The 18,260-nt window shown below is 43.6% G+C and overlaps 1 protein-coding gene across 4 annotated transcripts in view; it reads left to right on the forward strand.

Annotated features, from left to right (window-relative positions):
- LOC119455681 (uncharacterized) overlaps positions 1–18,260 on the forward strand; it is a 106,565-nt gene that overhangs the window by 75,090 nt on the left and 13,215 nt on the right. For all 4 annotated transcript variants that reach the window (XM_049668945.1, XM_049668947.1, XM_037717107.2 and 1 more), the window contains 5 exons: positions 2,942–3,029; positions 9,628–9,813; positions 12,281–12,488; positions 14,745–14,821; positions 16,245–16,369. In XM_049668945.1, coding sequence (XP_049524902.1) covers positions 2,942–3,029; positions 9,628–9,813; positions 12,281–12,488; positions 14,745–14,821; positions 16,245–16,369 — 684 coding nt within the window. The remainder of the gene's footprint in view (positions 1–2,941; positions 3,030–9,627; positions 9,814–12,280; positions 12,489–14,744; positions 14,822–16,244; positions 16,370–18,260) is intronic.

An 18,260-nucleotide genomic window follows, 5' to 3' on the forward strand; every position in this document is an offset into this window, starting at 1 on the left:
TTTGTGCAAGCTTAGGAGATAATAGTGAGCACAAAAAAAAAAAAACACTGAAAGATAGCTCATATTGCTCCCAATGAATAGAATTCAATAAAGCAAAAAAAAATATTGTGTAACATTTGTGTTTTAGTCTAGAGAACTTCCAACGCTGAGTTTGTTTTACCATTTTCAATGAAGAAACTTTTGAAGTTATCTTACTGAATAAGTTTGTGGAAAGCTCTGAAAATTTCTTTGAATTCAGGACATGTTAAAGCATAAGCATGCCAAATTTCATTATGGTCAGACTACATAAAGTGCACAAATCTTAGTGCACAAACTCTAAAAATGCTACAAAATGAAGAACTGAGAAAAACACGTTTGAAAGTTTAAAGTTAAAAATAGTTGAAAGTCGCAGCACTAAAAAAATGCAGCTAACACCTGCTTTTTTTTTTTTTTTTCTTGTACCGCAGCAGCCCGGGCAACCATGGTTATTGGAAAAATTAGGCTTGGCCGAGCTCCTCATGCAATCCGCAATGGCGAGCAGCCGCACGCTGTCAGCCGCAAGACGCTATAAGACTACACACTTTCAGGCTTGTAACGGCCACCTTGTGCTCTTTAAACACAATGTTAACCCATTTACAGTTGAGTCTCGGGTTTGATTTTGATTTTCATAACAGTAGAGATACTAAACTTATGAAAACAAGTGAAAACGAAAAATCTATTTTTGAAAGATTTTTGTTTTTCGAGCAGCATCTCCTCGTAAACGTCTGCACTTTCGGAGTTTTTCATCTTACCGCCTTCCTTTTCGTTAGCTTTCCCAAAACACAAATAGTTTTTCTCCGCTTCTCGTTGTGTGGTGAATGCACGTGCACATATTTAAGGAAAAACAGTCTCGTATACGAGACAGGCATGGTGGGCAAAACATGGGCTCATATCGCCACAGAGACTTTAGAAACAGCTTTGAATTGCTGCCAGTATGCTTATTGAGCATCTAGATGCTCGTACTGTGATCAGAGAGGGCGCATGCACGCAAGTACAATTAAGGAACGTGTACTTTGTCCCGTGACAGTGGCCCCTTTCCAATTTTGATGTGCTTCTCCGCATACATGACTATTGCGGCGAAGCTGACCAGTGACGTTCGAATTATCCAGCGAAGGCCAATTTCGAGATTGAAATAACAATAGGTTGGGCCCATAGACATGTGTGGGCGCCTGTCGGGACCTTCTGTCTTGATAGAATTAACAGAAAATCGAATTAACAGGAGTCGAAAATTAACGAAAGTCTACTGTACGTGCAAATTGCAGACATGTCTTCATGAGGCAGCCGCTGGACCGATGTGAGTGAAATTTATTGCATTCGAGAGAGGTTAAATTTTAGTATGTCTAGGAGCCAGAATTATTGTTTATGACCTAAGATTTTTACAATAAAAAGTTACAGAAAATTAGTTTTAAAAAACATACAAGCACAAAGTTTACAAATATGGCACTCTGCACGAAAAGTGGATATCACAATTCTGTAAACTGCATCTGTACAGCATCTAAAGCAGACTAATGCGATATCAGCATCTGCAGCTTAGGTGAAGTTATTACAGTGTTTACGAGAGTTTTGAAAATGTCCTATTAACTAATTAGTGATGTAATTGAGAAGTGGCACATATATACATACATCAATTTTGTCGGCTTTGGATGTCTTAATAGGTAAGGTATGCAGAATTGTGATATCGTTACTCACCGTGGTTGCTCAGTGGCACTGGTGTTGGGCTGCCGAGCACGAGGTCGCGGGATCGAATCTCGGCCACGGCGGCCGCATTTCGAAGGGGGCGAAATGCGAAAACACCCGTGTACTTAGATTTAGGTGCACGTTAAAGAACCCCAGGCGGTCGAAATTTTCAGTCCCCCACTACGGCATGCCTCATAATCAGATCGTGGTTTTGGCACGTATTGAAGCACGGTTTACCACCAGGGTATGCATCGTTCTGCCTGATTTAGCGCCATTGAATAATTATTTATTAAAAGCCCATAATTTTTTTAATTGTTATCATTTCTTTTGGCTGACTTAAAGTTCTAAACTTGATAATTGAGTTTTATTAAACTTCTCAATTTTCAAAAATTCAAAAAAATTATTACAAATTGAAAAGTCACTTTCTGCAGTTAATCTAATAACTTCTTTCTTTAATGCCACAAACCTTATCAAAATTGCTGTAATGGTTGCTGCGGAAAAATTGATTTCGCCGTCCCCATATGTTTAGGTAGGAACTCCCTAGCTAAAGCTTCCTCTTAATTGACGCTTTCTCGGATGTTTGTGCAAATGTTGAAGAGATGCTTTGATATGTAACACTAATTATTCAGATGCAATGCAAAGTTAATAAATGCAACAAACATTTTTTATGTAAGCATGGCGTTCGTGCGAAAGAAATGCAGGTAAAATTATATAGCAATCCATGTGCTGTTGGTATATTGCACTGCACATCAACACCACCACTCGCAAGACACAGGCTCTTCAGTTCACACTTCGTCAGAAAAGTCACCGATCGTAATTGCCTATGCAAGTTCAGCGGGCTACATTTCTCATAGTGCGTGGGCATCGTGTCATGACTGAAGGCAATACACTAAATGAACTTGGCACAATGGTGACAAGTGGCATGTCTGTCAACAAATACGACGTGAAAAGAAACGTTCGTGTAAGTCCCTCTGGAAAACACGGGGTCAGTCACGCCACCACTTCTTGACGTGGGCTGTGATGACTGACTAGTGTGACTACTGAGGAGGCACACACTGAAGCCGTCTTCCATGAATGTCTATAATCACCAGTTCTCTGGATTTCATGTTAAAGTTCAATTTTTTTCGGTGAGGGCCAAAGGCATCTTATTGCTGTAGATGTTGTTGCCGCCAAGAATACGGTGCCCCTAACGACAGGCAGTTGCTGCAAGTTGAGCTGCTTTTCTGTTATCATTTCTCTCTTGCAGGACAAAGACTCTGAAGATTAGGAACCCAAATCCAGAACCTGTAAACGTGGAGCTTTCAGTCTCCAAACCATACAACAAGCTATTCCAGGTGGGTTGCTTACCATACTCACAAGAAGGGTTTGTTTTGCTTTAGTTTATGAATTGAGCACATTCTACAATTCTGTTCGCAAGAAGCTTTTAAAGGTGCTGAAGGATGGGGTGGTGCAAGATTGCAGAAAAAAAGCTTTTGTCTTGCCTTCCTTCAAGTCCAGGCCACATGATGACAGTTTAAAAACCCATTGAAAACATAGCAGGCTAACTAAAATTTTGGCATTTATTTCAGTTTACCAGACTTCTTCATTACCTGAGCTGACCGTGTTGGGATTTCTTGATGCAACCTGACGTAGTATAATATAGATAGTGAAATCTCGGTACAATGAACTTCAGGGGACCGCAGTAAATCGTTCGTTCTGAAAGGTCGTTATAGTGAAAGCACCAAAATTAAACATTCTGCCCTTCAACCCATCAATTCATAAATTCACCTTTGAGCTATCCACGAAATCGTCGCTGTTGGCTCTTGGTCTGCACTGTCGCTATTTTCCATAGATTCCGCTGCCATGCACCATCGAAGCACGGTATAAAAGTGACACATGCAAAACAGACGCTGAGAAAACTACCGACAAAAAGGTAGCTCCATGTTGACTTCAAAGTGCAATCTTTCTTGTAGTTTGTTTTTCACATTCCTTGCTGTGGACACCGCAAATGTCTCACTCTAGACGAACACCCGAACTATTCCGAAGCTCAAGCATGTGTCAACGACAACGTCCAGAAAGTGCAAAGTGCGGCATCCCCGCGAGTACGGAGGTTACATTTCTCCACGAGCGTAGCTATATATAGTACGACCGCAGAAATAAGCGTGAAAGAAAGCGGTGTGCACAGAAAAAAGGGCTAAAGAAGGAAGAGAAGCTTCCTCATTGCTAGGTGACACTTCTCTGCGTGGAGCATGTGCTCGCAAAACCGGATGTGTCGTCGCGTTCACAATAGAAAAAAAAAATCTCCTGTGTTAGTTTTAATTTTTTTTATCGTGCACTGTCTCAGGTTTTCCCAGCCCATGCGCCGTGGAGTCCTTTTTTTTTTGCGCCTTATCTGCCAGCCTACTGTTTCGGCTGCCATGAAGGATAATGGAAAACTAAGAAATCCCCACATTTTGGAATATTATTTTATTAACATGTCACTGAAATTGAATAACGATTGTCATTCTGAAAAGTTCGGTATTCTGAAGTTCGGTACTGAAATATTGTACTTCGGAACTATGTCGACCCTTTTCGCGGCGATCCCGTGGGCGCTGCCATGTTCGATCACGTGGTGACGCGTCCATTGCTTGCCTCAACTGCCTCCGTGTTTACAATGGATGTGTATGACGCTGGTGCGGCTTAGCAAACCTCTGTTTCGGGAGATATTGTAGACAGTGACTGGGTGGACGACGCAAAGCTTTGGCCACAGCTTCAGAGAACATGCAAAAGCGTTTTCGGAGCTGATTAAGCTATGCCCAAACGGCGCGGGAGGTGTATATGTGGTGCTTGTTCTAAAAGCGGGGCTAAACACTTAGTCCAAGCTATCCAAATTTTCCGCTCATGAATTGAATCAAGATTACCGTGTTTTGCTCTGTTTTTTTATTTGGCATATATTTTGAAGCAGGCGGCTTGTCCCGTTTCTGACTCGGTAAGGGTCTTCGGTGCGGTCACTATCTGATAATTTTTTGCCTAATCGCTTGTGGGTGTGCTCAGTTCCGTTAGATTTGTTCTTGCTGCGCACAAGGCTTGAAACGTAGCTGTTCTGTACATTGTAATACCTTGTAGCAAAGACATATCACTAGTAACTCGCTCACTCTTGTGGACCGTCACGAGACATTAAGTTTCGACCATTCGTGCGCTATTGGAGTAGTACAGTCATTAATTGTGCGTATATAGTGCGCGTATATTCAAGAATGCGCCCATTCACTTATTCTTGACACATAGGTAAAAGAATGGCTGTCAATGTCCGTGTTAGTTGAGGTAGTTTTGTGCAGATACTGTGCGCGAAACCTAATTTGAGACAGATGTGTATAGATAACGTGCGCGAAGCTTACTATGACAGGAAGCGGCGCTACTCCCTTTATCATTGTTTAACGAGCGGTACTCACTTTTGCTGACGTATGCTGGGGCTGAAGCCCTTCTTTTGAAGGTTAACGATACAACGCGGGCGGGTGAGCAAATTTCTCTATCCTCGAGGAAAGCCGTACATCTCTAAGTGCCGGAAACACGTACGAACCGTTGCAGCAGTGGTTCGCGAACTTGGCCACATCTATTCATTACATTCCTTAATATGCCAGTCACTATTTTTGCAGCCAACTACTGCACACATGATTCAATCCAGCATGATTGGAGCACAGTGCGTTAGCGAAAACTCAGTTGCATTTCCGACAGCTGATCACACAGAATCGGGGTAGAAGCGGCAATGGTTTTGTATTCGTGCGCGGTCGCTGAGGCAACGTATGGCGCGCCGCCGAAAGCACCATCTCGTTTCTGTAGAACTGCTCCGCAAAAAGGGTCAATAAGAAGTCAGCAGGGGCATTCTGAAAAGTTCGTTAATCTGAAAAGTTCGTCAATGTGGTGTTTACAGTAACGAGGTTTTACTGTATATGCAGCTGCACACGAGACATGCTTGCACGATTGTTTGTATACAGGGCAGATGTTGACTGTTCATCAAATTCGGTTTGTCATTCCTGCTGGGCATTTCCTGGCAGAAAACATCCTGGCAGAAATGTGGACTGTACTGTGGTCATGGACCATATTGCTGCATCGGCATGCCTGACTACTTGCCCAACTTTTTCATCAAGTTTACGAATTTGTGCTGATTCTACTATTTTACAAATGTTCTATGTTTTACAAAAAATCAGTTCTGTTTGTGAAAAAAGGTTCAATGTCTTGATGGACAGGGTGAAGCGTTCTTAAGGCCTTCTTAATGCAGTGCAAGATGCCGTATACTAGTGGGATGCTTGCTTTGAGCACATTCATTCAGTATAGTTCTTGAAGCAGGTGAAATCGGCAACTGCACGTACATCTGCCCGAAAAGGTGTGTTCAGGGCAAAGTTCTCAACAATGCATGCAATAACACCCCCCCCCCCCCCTCGATCACAGGATTTCTACTAAGTTTAAATCTCGCAGGTTGACAGAGTACGCATTGGCTTGCTTGCTAGATGTGCACAGAAGTGCTTCTGAAATTAGTGCATAAGGTCTGGAGTTGGCTTTCTTTTATATCTCGGGCACTTGGTGTTCAAGTGAAGTGCTTGGCAAAAGTCTTTCATTACATTCATAGTCATCTTCTCAAAGGGACTGGCAACTGGCCAGAATGTGTTGTGAGACATTGATGGAAAGGAAAAGGCCATGATCTATAGCGATAGAATTGAGCGCACTGTTTGCGGTTTAAGTAGGAATCATATTTTTGAATTGGCAAAGAAAACAAAAAATACGGAGTTTTACGTGCCAAAACCACCGATCTGATTATGAGGCACTGCCGAATGTGGGGGACTCCGGAAATTTCGACCAGCTGGGATTCTTTAATGTGCACCTAAATCTAAGTACACGGGTGTTTTCGCATTTCGCCCCCATCGAAATGCGGCCGCCGTGGCCGGGATTCGATCCCGCGACCTCGTGCTCAGCAGCCCAACACCATAGCCACTGAGTAACCACGGTGGGTAATTGGCAAAGAAAGTCTCAAAAACCAGTAAATGGCACAAACTGACAGTGAAGCCTTGGTACGTCAGATAGTACGAGATTACTGTATGTAAGTCGGCTGTTATTAGGTGCCGCCTACTTATTGCTTAAAATTGCAGTTCATATATTATTAGGCGTTCGTGCTTTATTGTATGCATACAGTAAAACCTCGTTAATTTGGATTTCACGGGACTGAAAAAAATGTGCGAATTAACCAAATGTCGAATTATCGAGGGTATCCAGAAGACAATAAGCTAATGCCTACTATGGCAACACACTTTTATTTAGTGAATGAATTGGCAAATCCTGTTGCTGTTTTGCAAAAAAGCAAAGCAGAAGCTGGAATTCTCGTCATCTTGTGACTCATTGGCCCTCGCAGCTTTGATCGAGGCCTTGCGACTTTCTTCGCAGCATGGCTGCGGCATGCGCCTTCATTTGCGACATGCTTTGCACTACCACGCGCACATCCCGATTATGTTTTCGCCAGTGAGATGATCGCTAACATGTATCTAACAGTGAGATGATCGCTAACAGATGATCGCTAACATCGAAACTGCAGCCGTCACCGACGCTATCATGAATGGCGACTACAGAATTGTGAAAGCCTGCAGCCAACGCGGTGTCATCCGTGGCGGTAAACACAAGAATAAAGGCTTTAAGGGCACAAATAGGCACGAAGCGTTCCGGCGTTGCTGTCATTCACGTACGATTTCCGTTGATGACTGTGGCGATGCGGACTCCACCCGTTCATTTCGGTTGGACGCTAGCGCAGTATTTACTCTTTTGCATTGCACATTTGCGGCGCTCCTCCTCGCATCTCTGAAAGTTGTCCGAATTAACCAATGTGCGGCCAAATACGCCGGAATTAACGTGAGTTTGATTGCATTGAATAATGCATACGCCAGCTGGGACCAGAGGATGAGTCCAAATTATTCGATTTTCTGAATTAACAAGAGTTGTATTACCGAGGTTTTACTGTATTGCGAAGTAAAAAGGTCCATGCTAACGAGCAGCGCTCGGGTCCCTCAATGCATGGCGTTGCACATGAGTGCTGTTGCACACACACAAAATTTTGAGCATGCATTCCAGCTCATTCAGGTCTTCGAGTGACGACATGCTTTTGGAAGTCAAAAGCATACGTGTGGCCACGGCAACATGCTGAACTGCGCATCACGTAAAAGAGCATCGTTTTGCTTTCGAGTACTTGGCTTGGCTAAAAAACACCCTTGACTTGTTAATGACCAAAGTTGTTGGACAGAAAACCACGAAAGCACGTAGCTATTATAGAAATAATTTAACACTTCGGAAAACATTAATTGCAGGAGTATCGGCTTGATAAACAAAATAATAATATACTTTTAAATAGTCGGCTTTTTTTTTTCAGAAGTACGTAATTCTTATCAAAAATTCTTAATGCAGATTTTTGCTTACTTCAGCCTGTTTATTAAACTGCGTCATTCAATATACACAGTAGAAGTCTGATCAAATGCACTAATCCAAACACCCTTCTTGATTGATGTCAGCTATTGGCCAATAGCAGCCGTTTATGGAAATCTTGCTTGAGAATAAGGTAATCGACCGCACAGAGCGATGGAACGAAACATGTTAGACCTAACATTAAGAGACGGGAAGAGAGCGGTGTGGATCAGAGAGCAAACTGGGATAGCCAATATTCTAGTTAGCATTAAGAGGAAAAAATGGAGCTGGGCAGGCCATGTAATGCGTAGGATGGATAACCGGTGGACCATTAGAGTGACAGAATGGATACCAAGAGAAGGGAAGCGCAGTCGAGGACGGCAGAAAACTAGGTGGGGTGATGAAGTTAGGAAATTTGCGGGTGCAAGTTGGAATCGTCTAGAGCAAGATAGGGGTAATTGGAGATCGCAGGGAGAGACCTTAGTCAGGCAGTGGACATAAATATAGGCTGATGATGGGAATTTTGCATATGACATGTGCAAGCCGCCAGCAGCTTTGAAATTGGTGAGAAGGCCTTGTTTGAAAAGAGTGGTTGAGAAAAAGCTGACCACGCAGAGTGATCTTGAATCACATGATGCACGGTCTTCGCTTTTATCTGTACCGCAGATTGGACTTAACGAGCTGACGATAACCCGCGAAAAACCACCTATAAAGATTGAAAAGCCCGTCAGTTTTCTGGATGAAAACTTGAAAGCAATACTTTCTAAGCAGTAAAGATTGTTGCATTAAGCACAGTATGACCATTGGGTGTGCAGTTAAAGAACCCCTGGAGGTCGAAATTAATCCAGAGTCCCCCCACTATGGTGTGCCCCATAGTCACATCGTGGTTTTGGCACGTAAAACCCATGAATTTAATTAAAGTATGGCTCACTATTAAACTGAACACCTCATTGGTATTCAGAACAACATAACTTCACTATTTCTTCAGCTTTAACGGAAAAGAAAACACTTGAGTCTATTGAACAGGCATCATGTCACTAAAAAATAATAGTATACAAGCTGAATTGGTATCAGTGCTGGTGTACTAATCTGGTGTGCCCTTTAATAACAATAGATGTTACTGATAGCTAGCATCCTTGTTATGCAGTGTTATTAGCTTCCTGAGCATGTACAGCACCGTGTTTCTTTCCTTTTTTTTTTTTTCTTGCACAAAATTTGTAAGCATAAAACTTAGTGTGTCGCTTTCTGATATTTGATTTGAAATCTACTATTCGGTATTCGCACACCCCTAATAAATTGTCTTATTTGACCCTGCAACCAGTGTTACTCAGATTTTGTCTCTGAGCGTTACTTTGCTACAGATTTTTCCTGTGTGTATCCTTTACCCCACTTCGTGTATGTTGCTTTCTTTTTCTAACAACAAAAGCAGGTTGGGTTTCGAGAATATCTAAAAGCTGTTCTAGAGCTGTCCATCACGCCCTTCTGTATATTGCGTATTCCAGTGTTGCCCTTGTGTGTGATCATTGTTCTTTCCAGGTGAAAGTAGCAGAAGCTGGAGATGCGACGTGTGCGTCATCCCATGTGTGCTTGGAAGCTGGTGCAAGCGTCGACATCGACGTCACTCGCACCAACTGGAGCGGCCTTGTGGCGACAGGAGCAAGCTTTGTTGAGTCAAGGCTGGTCATCAAAAGCCACAGTGGTAGTTACACGGACAATAAGAACGTGAGTTGTACTAGTATGTGGCAGAAATGTATTTCGCCAACATAACCTATAGCTGGCGGAGGCCTCTCTAGTCTGCGCATGTTCCTCTTCATGGTTGTTACTTCAGTGCAGTGAAATAGAATGAGGGTAAGGGACCTTTGGCATCAACTGACAAGGAACTTCTTGAGCATAGATGTTGAGAGGCAAGCACATCATGGTGGTTCAGTGGTTATGGCATTCTGTTGCATAGGACAAAGTTGCAGGTCGAATTACCAGATTGTGTTGGAATATGCAAGAAAAGCTTGTGCTGGATTTACGGTCACATAAAAAACACCAGATCAAAATGAATTCAGAGCATCACTGTGGTGTCCCACATACCGTATTTACTCGAATCTAGGCCGACTCCGATTCTAAGCCGACCCCCCCAAAAGTTCGAAGTCAGAAAAAAAAAAAAACTTACCTCGAATGTAGGCTGAACAAAAAAGCGAGGACAGCATTCGCAAAATAAAACAGCATTTATTAAATTCGAACATGCCGAGCTCATTCTATGTCACCATCGCTGCTAGCCTCGTCGCTATCTTCCTTACTGCTGACATCTTCAAACAGTGCGCTATATTCAGTACCATGAAGCGCATTAGAGATGCTGAATTTTTGGAAGGAGCGCACGATCAATGTTCCTAGGTAAATGTCATTCTCGTTGCGGCGCACGCAAAAATCATCTCCCGTGGCCCCCTCCAACGACAGACCGATGCCGAAGTTCCGACCGGCTTGAACGTTTGACGATGCCTCTACGGCTAGCACAACTACCGTATTTACTCGATTCTCACGCTTCCTCGATTGTAACGCGCACCCGTTTTCCGTGAGGAAAAAAAAAAAAGTCCTTTGCAGGTACCGCGCACCTCATGCTTTCAAACAGAAGTACAACTTTCTGTCATTTGGAAAAATAGATTTCCTCCCGATGCACTTAAGTTGCGATGAATAAAAAAAGTCGCAGTTTCGCCTCGAATGCGATAGCAAATTAGTAGACCGCTATTAACAAGCACGGTGTCACACGCGCACAAGCAAACATGAACACATCTCGCTCGTTGACCGCGGAAACGAACTGTCAGAACGCTAGAGACGGAGCGCGCCTTCGTGTTAGCATGCGTCTCGCTTCAACGCGGCGAAAACACGGCGCGCGGCGGACTTTACCCGTCGCAGATTGCTTTCAAGATAGGGCCGAGGCGATCGTATCGCCGGAGTGGATCGTCGCATATTACGTCCTGCTTCGGTCCACTGAAACCGTTCCGCATTGCTTTGCTGGCGAAAATTCTCTCCTGTTTGTGCAGTCCCGCTCGCAAGTTTCGGATTCTCCGAACGCCCGTGATGCGGCCCGATTTCCGTCCGTCTCCGCACAGATGATCACTTTCCTTTTAAATGTGGCATCACGATGAACTTGGTAGTTCATGCTGATAGATAGAGCAGACGCTGAGAGCATTGGCTGAGAGCGTGAAGACAGACTGTGGACTATTGCCTAAGCACGTGTACTGCAGCACGCGGAGGAAGCTTCCGCATGCTACGGTAGCTAGGCTCGACGCGCGTGCGAGGCGGCCATTTTGAAATGCCGACGCAGATTTAGGGTCGTGTTGAAAGTGCGTGTTAGATTCGAGTAAATACATTATTCGTTTAGTGCCATTACATTAACGCCACACCACGCGCCGATGCTGCACCATACCAATACAACCGATACGACGCAGGTTAAAATGGCGACGTCGCTCGTGTACATCAGTTGGCTACTGGCGCGGCTAGTAGCGGCTGCGATACTAACTTTTCTAGATGGCGCTAACTATGACCGTATTTATCAGTTTCAGTTAAAAACTGGCGCGTTTTTTTTTTAAATCCTCGAATCTAAGCCGACCCTAGAGTTTCGTATGTGATTATTTGAAAAAAACTATCGGCGTAGATTCGAATAAGTACGGTAGGCAAGTGTATGCCATTGGTATGAGACATTCTAATTCATCACTCAGTGCTTCAACTCCAAAAGATGCAGTAGTTATGCCATCAGTGCATGTAACACTCGGTGAGCACAAAGCTGTATGCAAATATGCTGTGCACATTAGGATATATGCTGTGCACATCAGGATTGAGTGCAGCACCAAAACTGCAATAGGTAATGTCCAAATCGCACCTCCAGTGACCTCAGTGTAATGAGAACTGATCTCAAAGCTTTTTCTACTACTGTAGCCAAAACTTCGTCATGGCCTCTAAACATTGTTGTTATTCAATCCAATCCAGACATTGCTGCAGCTGTAGGAGCTCTCTCATACATGAAAACCTGGTGAGGGAACAGTCCAGAGTACTGCATTTTTTTTTTTTTTTTCAAGTACGAAAATCGAGGTGCATGTTACAATTGAGGTCGCTTTTTGGACATGCACAGTACACAACTACATGTAGCAATTCCTTGCTTTTGTTTTCAGCTTTTGCGTCCTGCTTTATTTTTTTCTTACAGGTGGCACTGTATGCACTTGGTGGCGAGCTGAAGGTGGAGTTTCGTGGCACGCACTGCCTGGGTCTAGCACGCCACCTAGTGGACATGGGCGTGCCATTAGCAGCAGGCACTGTGTCAACCCATGAATTCACTCTTGTCAACAGTGGTGATTGGGACGCATTTGTCTACCTTGCAACTCCGGGCAGCCCACTTCTAGACACTCCAAAAGGTAGTGATATAGTGATGCAGACGGTTATACACTTGCATACAGCAATTAACTTGCATCTCATATCAAACCACTGCAACCATTCGAACACTTTAAATGTAAGATATATAGTACTTGAATTCTACCTTTCATTAACATTTGAACCCACTTTTAACGATCTCGGTTTTAACAATATATCAGATATAACATTGAACAGCTGCGGGTGAACTTTTCTGTGTATTCTGTGGTAAAATAAACCGCTTACTACAATACTTTTAAAGCTAAATCGGACTACTGGGTGTGTGCAGCAAAAGGAAAAAACATAAAATCCCTGAAAAAAAAATGAAAAAAAATGCGAGTTGTCTGTGTTCCACATGCACCTTCGCCACACCGACCTTTGTGCTGTGCAGCCCTTACAGCAAGCCTTCGTGTCAGTCTAACTCCCGTGCACCTCTCTACCTTTCTCTTCCACTCCTCCGACATGCCAGATTTAATTCTTATAGCCAATAATGTGGCATATGAACATTTTAGTACAGTAGACTTTTGTTCAACTCTGGCTAATTCGATTTTTTTGGTTAATTAAATCCCGATCGAAGGTCTCAGCCTGCATCCATGCATTTTTATGGGCCCAAACTTTCGTTATATTGATCCTAAATTTGGCCTTCGCCAGATCATTCGAATTTGACTAGTTATGACCAGTTGATCAGTTTGACCCCTATGGTGACCCCTATAATGACACCAATAGCAACCCCTTTGCTAGGAGCGTCTGTCTTGGTAGAGCTTAGGGAACAGTAAAAGCGTCAAATAGTCATCTGCCATCGAAAACTCCTATTTTTAATGCTGAAACTGAGAGGAAGCCTCTCAAATTGGATGTTGTTTTTCTGTATACAGTCAACGACGGATTTTCTGGATGCCCGATTTTTTGGACATGCCTGATAATTCGGACGTCTTCGCGGTAATGCCATAGCCGTACCCCAGAGTGTCAATGTATAAAAATGCTTGAAATTTTGGAAGCAAAACTTTTGTCATCCGATTTTCCGGACTTTTTTGCCATGACCGCAGGTCCGAAACGGCATTAAGCCCAAGCAGCATGAGAGCGATTTTGTGCGCGATGGCGACGAGCGAAGTCTTCAAGCTACCAAACGGGCCGTCGCACGAACAGAGAGCTCGTTCTTGTTTCTCGATCACTCGGTTCTGGAGATATAGAATTCGTTGCTCGTTGCCCGGAAGTGCTATGAGCAACTAGCCAATAGCGCAAAGCTGGAACTGGATATAAATCAGTCAAGTACTTCCGATTGTCGCACGGAACGAGCAAGAACCGAGTGCAAGACCTTTAGAAATATTTATGCTGCTCTTGACAGTAAAACACGTCAACTTAAATAATAAAGCGCTCGTCATGTCAGTTTCAGCGTGTATTTGCTGTGTTGGCGTGTACTGTCACACACGGTATATATTCCTTAATTGTACACGCGTCCACCTGCAGTCTCCTATCACAGCATGAGCTACAATATGCATAATAAGTGTACTGGCAGGTCTTCAGAGCAATTTCGGACGTGTCTGGGGCGATTTTAGCCTTGGGGCAATAAAAGGCATGCATTCGTTTTTTTTTTTTTCGGACATTTTCGCGGCCCCTAGGGAGTTCCGAAGAATCGTGCGTTGACTGTAGTAAGTCTGTCTGCAGGACCCTTTCAGCACTGCAACTGTTAAAGTAAGCTAGTGATTTTGGCAGTTGTACTAATCTGACAAGCAAGCATCCCTGTTCACCAGTCTTATGCATGTTGAGGTGAACAATAAGTGGGCCCAGTTGTGAGGGCTCTGCTGTTTTGGTCAATTTCAGAACCCAAAAGTGCTACCAGCTGAACCCCCTTTGCTCTCGGAACATGTTTTGGGAACACTGACTATGAACACCAGTCATGCTTGTCCTCCTGTTTTATTCAGTAGTATTACGTGGCAAAACCATGATCTGATTATGAGGCACGCCGTGGTGGGGTACTCCGTATTAATTTTGACCATCCGGAGTTCTTTAACGTGCCCCCAATGCACAGGACACAGGCGTTTTTGCGTTTCATCCACATCGAAATGCGGCTGCCAGGGCTGGGATTTGACCCTGCAACCTCGTGCTTAGCAGTGCAACACCATAGCCACGAAGCCACAGCGATGGGCAGTAGTATTGCTCTCTTGAGAGCATCATTTTCTTACTGCTGGTATTAGCTTATTGCTGGTTATTAGCTGTCTTGTTGCTCCTGTTTAACTTGTCGCTGGCATCTGTATCTCTTACAGAAGCTTCAGACAAGGGGGGCCGAGGCACAATTTCAGTGACTCCATCCTGTTTTGTTCTACGCCGCAAGAAGGCCAAGGTTTGTCACCTTCTGTGCTTGTACAGTTATAGGTCCTCAGCACAAAAGCCTGCTACAATAAGCAAAATTTCAGTGCTTAGATTTTATGACTTTTATTCTCTGCAGTAAAGCGCAAATTCCTCTGGTTGCATTCAAATGTAATAGGATTAAATATAACTGTAATGTCGAATAAGCTAAAGCCATCTGTGCTATGCTGTACATTTTAACCTTGAAAGTAGGAACAAACAGAACAGTTTGTGCTCATTACTACTCCTAAACAAATGCATTGTAACAAGAAAGGACTGAACTCAAATACAGTAGAACCTCGTTGATACGATTCAGTTTCATACGATTTCTGGGCGGTAACGTTCACAGCCAAGAACACAAAATTAAAAAATGACCTATTACAATCGCACGTCTTCACCGGTTTATATGTTCCCAGAAAGTACAATCATTCGGTGCCAAGGCTCACAGCATCACTAAACTGCGATCAGTATGATGTTCTCCCACCACTAGATAAAATGTAAACAATAATAGGTGCCCGCCACGGCAGCTTCCCCTCGTCCAACCTCATTAATACGTTTTGAAAAAGAAAACGCTAGAAAAAACGTACTAACCGAGAACATGTAAGATCCAAGTAAATAATTTGGCACTCAACTGTAGTTGACATCTACGTAATGCAAAGCGTCGCACACAACGTTGTGGCACGAGGCGTCGACGCGCTGAGCTGGTGGGGCTGTAGATGGCTCGAGACGTGTTTTGTTGTTTTCCTATTGTGTTATGCATGAAGATGGCGGCGGGAAGCCGAAACGAAATCGATCTGGTGGGCGACGCCGGATGCTGCCGGAGCGAAACAGCAGGGAACGGCGGCACGTTTGGGTTGTAGCATACTAAAAGCGTGCAGTACGCTTCCAACGCCCCACGTGCTGTAAAACAGATACGTGAAGATACTTATTGCAATAGGGTTGGCAGCGATAGCTGTGAATGCAGCGTGCCATAACCTGGGAGATTTTCTGGTTGCAGAATAAGAAAATGAATGCGCGCCAACGTTTTCACGTGAGACGGGTAGGCGAGTATTGCTGTGAAGCTGCTGCAATGGGTAGCTACTGTATACAATCAGTTTCGTGAAGTATTGAACGTTGGTGCCAAAGGTAGGGTTTTCCGGAAATGTATAAACTGGTCAAAAATGAGCCATTTATTGTGCTCTCGATAGCGAACGTTGGCACCAGGTAATCGTACGTAACAGGATCGTTTTAACGAGGTTCTACTGTATACCAAGTGCTGAGCACATTCGCTAAAGGAAGGCAGCAGGCATCTTGAACAAGACATGCACAGTTTATGTCGCATACATTTCTGGGCATACAGCTGTATCCTTATTGCTGAGCACATTCGCTAAAGAAAGGCAGCAGGCACCTTGAGCAAGACATGTGTGCACATTGTGCAGACGGTGTCACTGACCTACAAGTTTGGAGCCATTGACATGCAGCTGTGTGCCGGGGGGCAAATTGGTACGCTGGCAGTCGTCCGGGTGCTCTTCGGCATTGAAGCACTTCGGCAGGCAGCCAAGAGGCAAGTCTCTCACACCCCTGTCTTCTTTCTTTATAAGCCCTTGCTCATTATGCCACATGTGGTGGTGCATGTCCATGTGCAAACCCTAGTTTATTCACTGTACCTGTGATGTTGCTGTAATTATCCTACTTGTCGTGGTGTCTCAGTGGCTGTGGCATTCTGCTGGTGAGCACGAGGTCGCGGGTTTGATTCCAGCTGCTGTTATTGGGTGCATGTTAAAGACCCCCAGGTGGTCAAAACTAATCTGAAGCGCTAGGCTTGCCTCATTATCAGATTTTGGCATTGTGACACAGCCCCAGAATTTTTTTTAATTTTTAGTTTTAGGACATTATACCCCACAATGTAATCTAATCTCAGTTTATCCTTTTGCAGCATGCATCTACAATTGTACCTGACCAGTTAACACTTCAAATTTGCAAACAGTAATGAAATCAGTAATGTTTAAAATGCATTGCCTGCATCTAAAGGCACTTCTGATTAGCCTGTAGTAGTTTAAATTTGGTCAATATATGCATAAATCATGCCACAACATTATACTGGATGTTAAATGTCTGGGTTTTGGTAGTGACACTGTGTAACCTTGTACTAGGAAGTTATCTTTATTTATTGTGTTTCCAACAGTAAAGATTTGTTTGGAATGGCTTAGTAATTTCGTAGTATTTAAGTACACTGCATCTGAAATGTTCAAGTTAATTCTTCTGCCAGAATAATATTTCTGGGTTCTGGTGTGAAATTCACTTTGAAGATTCAATTAATTTTACTGAAAAATTCTGAATTTTCGATGTACTGATGCTGTCTGTTTTAAATGACAGTGAAGATGTAAGAAATGCAGAGATACTAGACTTACAGTGTACAAAATTAGTTTGTGTCTGAAGTGGGTATTAAAACCAGTTATCTGATCTGTAATTAACAAAAAAAAGCAGTGACCTAAGTTGCACTGTGAAGAGCGTTTTTGAACAAAATGGTGTCATCTTGTTCGCACAATTGTATGTACAAGTGCACTTTCTCCTTTAATTTTTTCTGCTATAATGTGACCGCTAGCAACCCAGTTATAATGAATAGATCTTGTTCATACATTTTTGAAAAATACACGAGACAAGATGTACTAACTGGGAAAACATACGATTTGAAGTCGTTGAAAGTTTTCGGAGACTCAACTGTAGTTATCAAGATTAAGCGAAGCGTTGCGCAAGTTGTTGCAGCACAAGACGCCGACGGGCATCGAGCTGGTTGGGAACAAGCGGCCCAAGGCGTGCGTTGTAGTTTCCCTTATCTATGGCGGAATGCTTTAAGATGGTGACGTGAAACTGAAACGAAATCGAGCTGGTGGGTGACACCAGAATACCATGCTGCCAGCAAAACATGACGCTCGCATCGCGCCACCTGCAGCAGGGAACAGTGGCGCATTTGGGTTATCGCATTTTAAACGCGAGCAGTATATGCTTCCAATGGCACTACGCCACACGCACGCGCTGTGAAACATTAAGTTGAAGATGCTTACCGCAATACAGTTGACGATGATAACTGTGAATGGTGACGTGCGACAACCCGTAAGATTTGCTGGTACCGGAACTTTCGACCATTTTCACGTGGCACCGGCAGGTGAGTAGTGCTGAGAAGCTGCCATGGCAGTCGCCTACTGCTTTTGATCAGGTGTGCCTCCGCCCTTTCTTGTTTACATGAGATCTAGCGGCCGGAAAACGTATCATACGATCACAATTTAGCGATGTACTGAACGTTGGTGCCAAAAGATTGTTTTCCAGAAACGTATAAACCGGTAAAAAACAAGTGGACTGTATTGGGTGGTTTTTTGTTTTCTCGATCGCGAACATTGGCGCCAGGAAATCATACGGAACGGGAGTGTATCAAGGAGGCTCTACTATACTAAACA

This window comes from Dermacentor silvarum, chromosome 6 (genome assembly GCF_013339745.2).
Source record: "Dermacentor silvarum isolate Dsil-2018 chromosome 6, BIME_Dsil_1.4, whole genome shotgun sequence".
NCBI lineage: Eukaryota > Metazoa > Arthropoda > Arachnida > Ixodida > Ixodidae > Dermacentor > Dermacentor silvarum.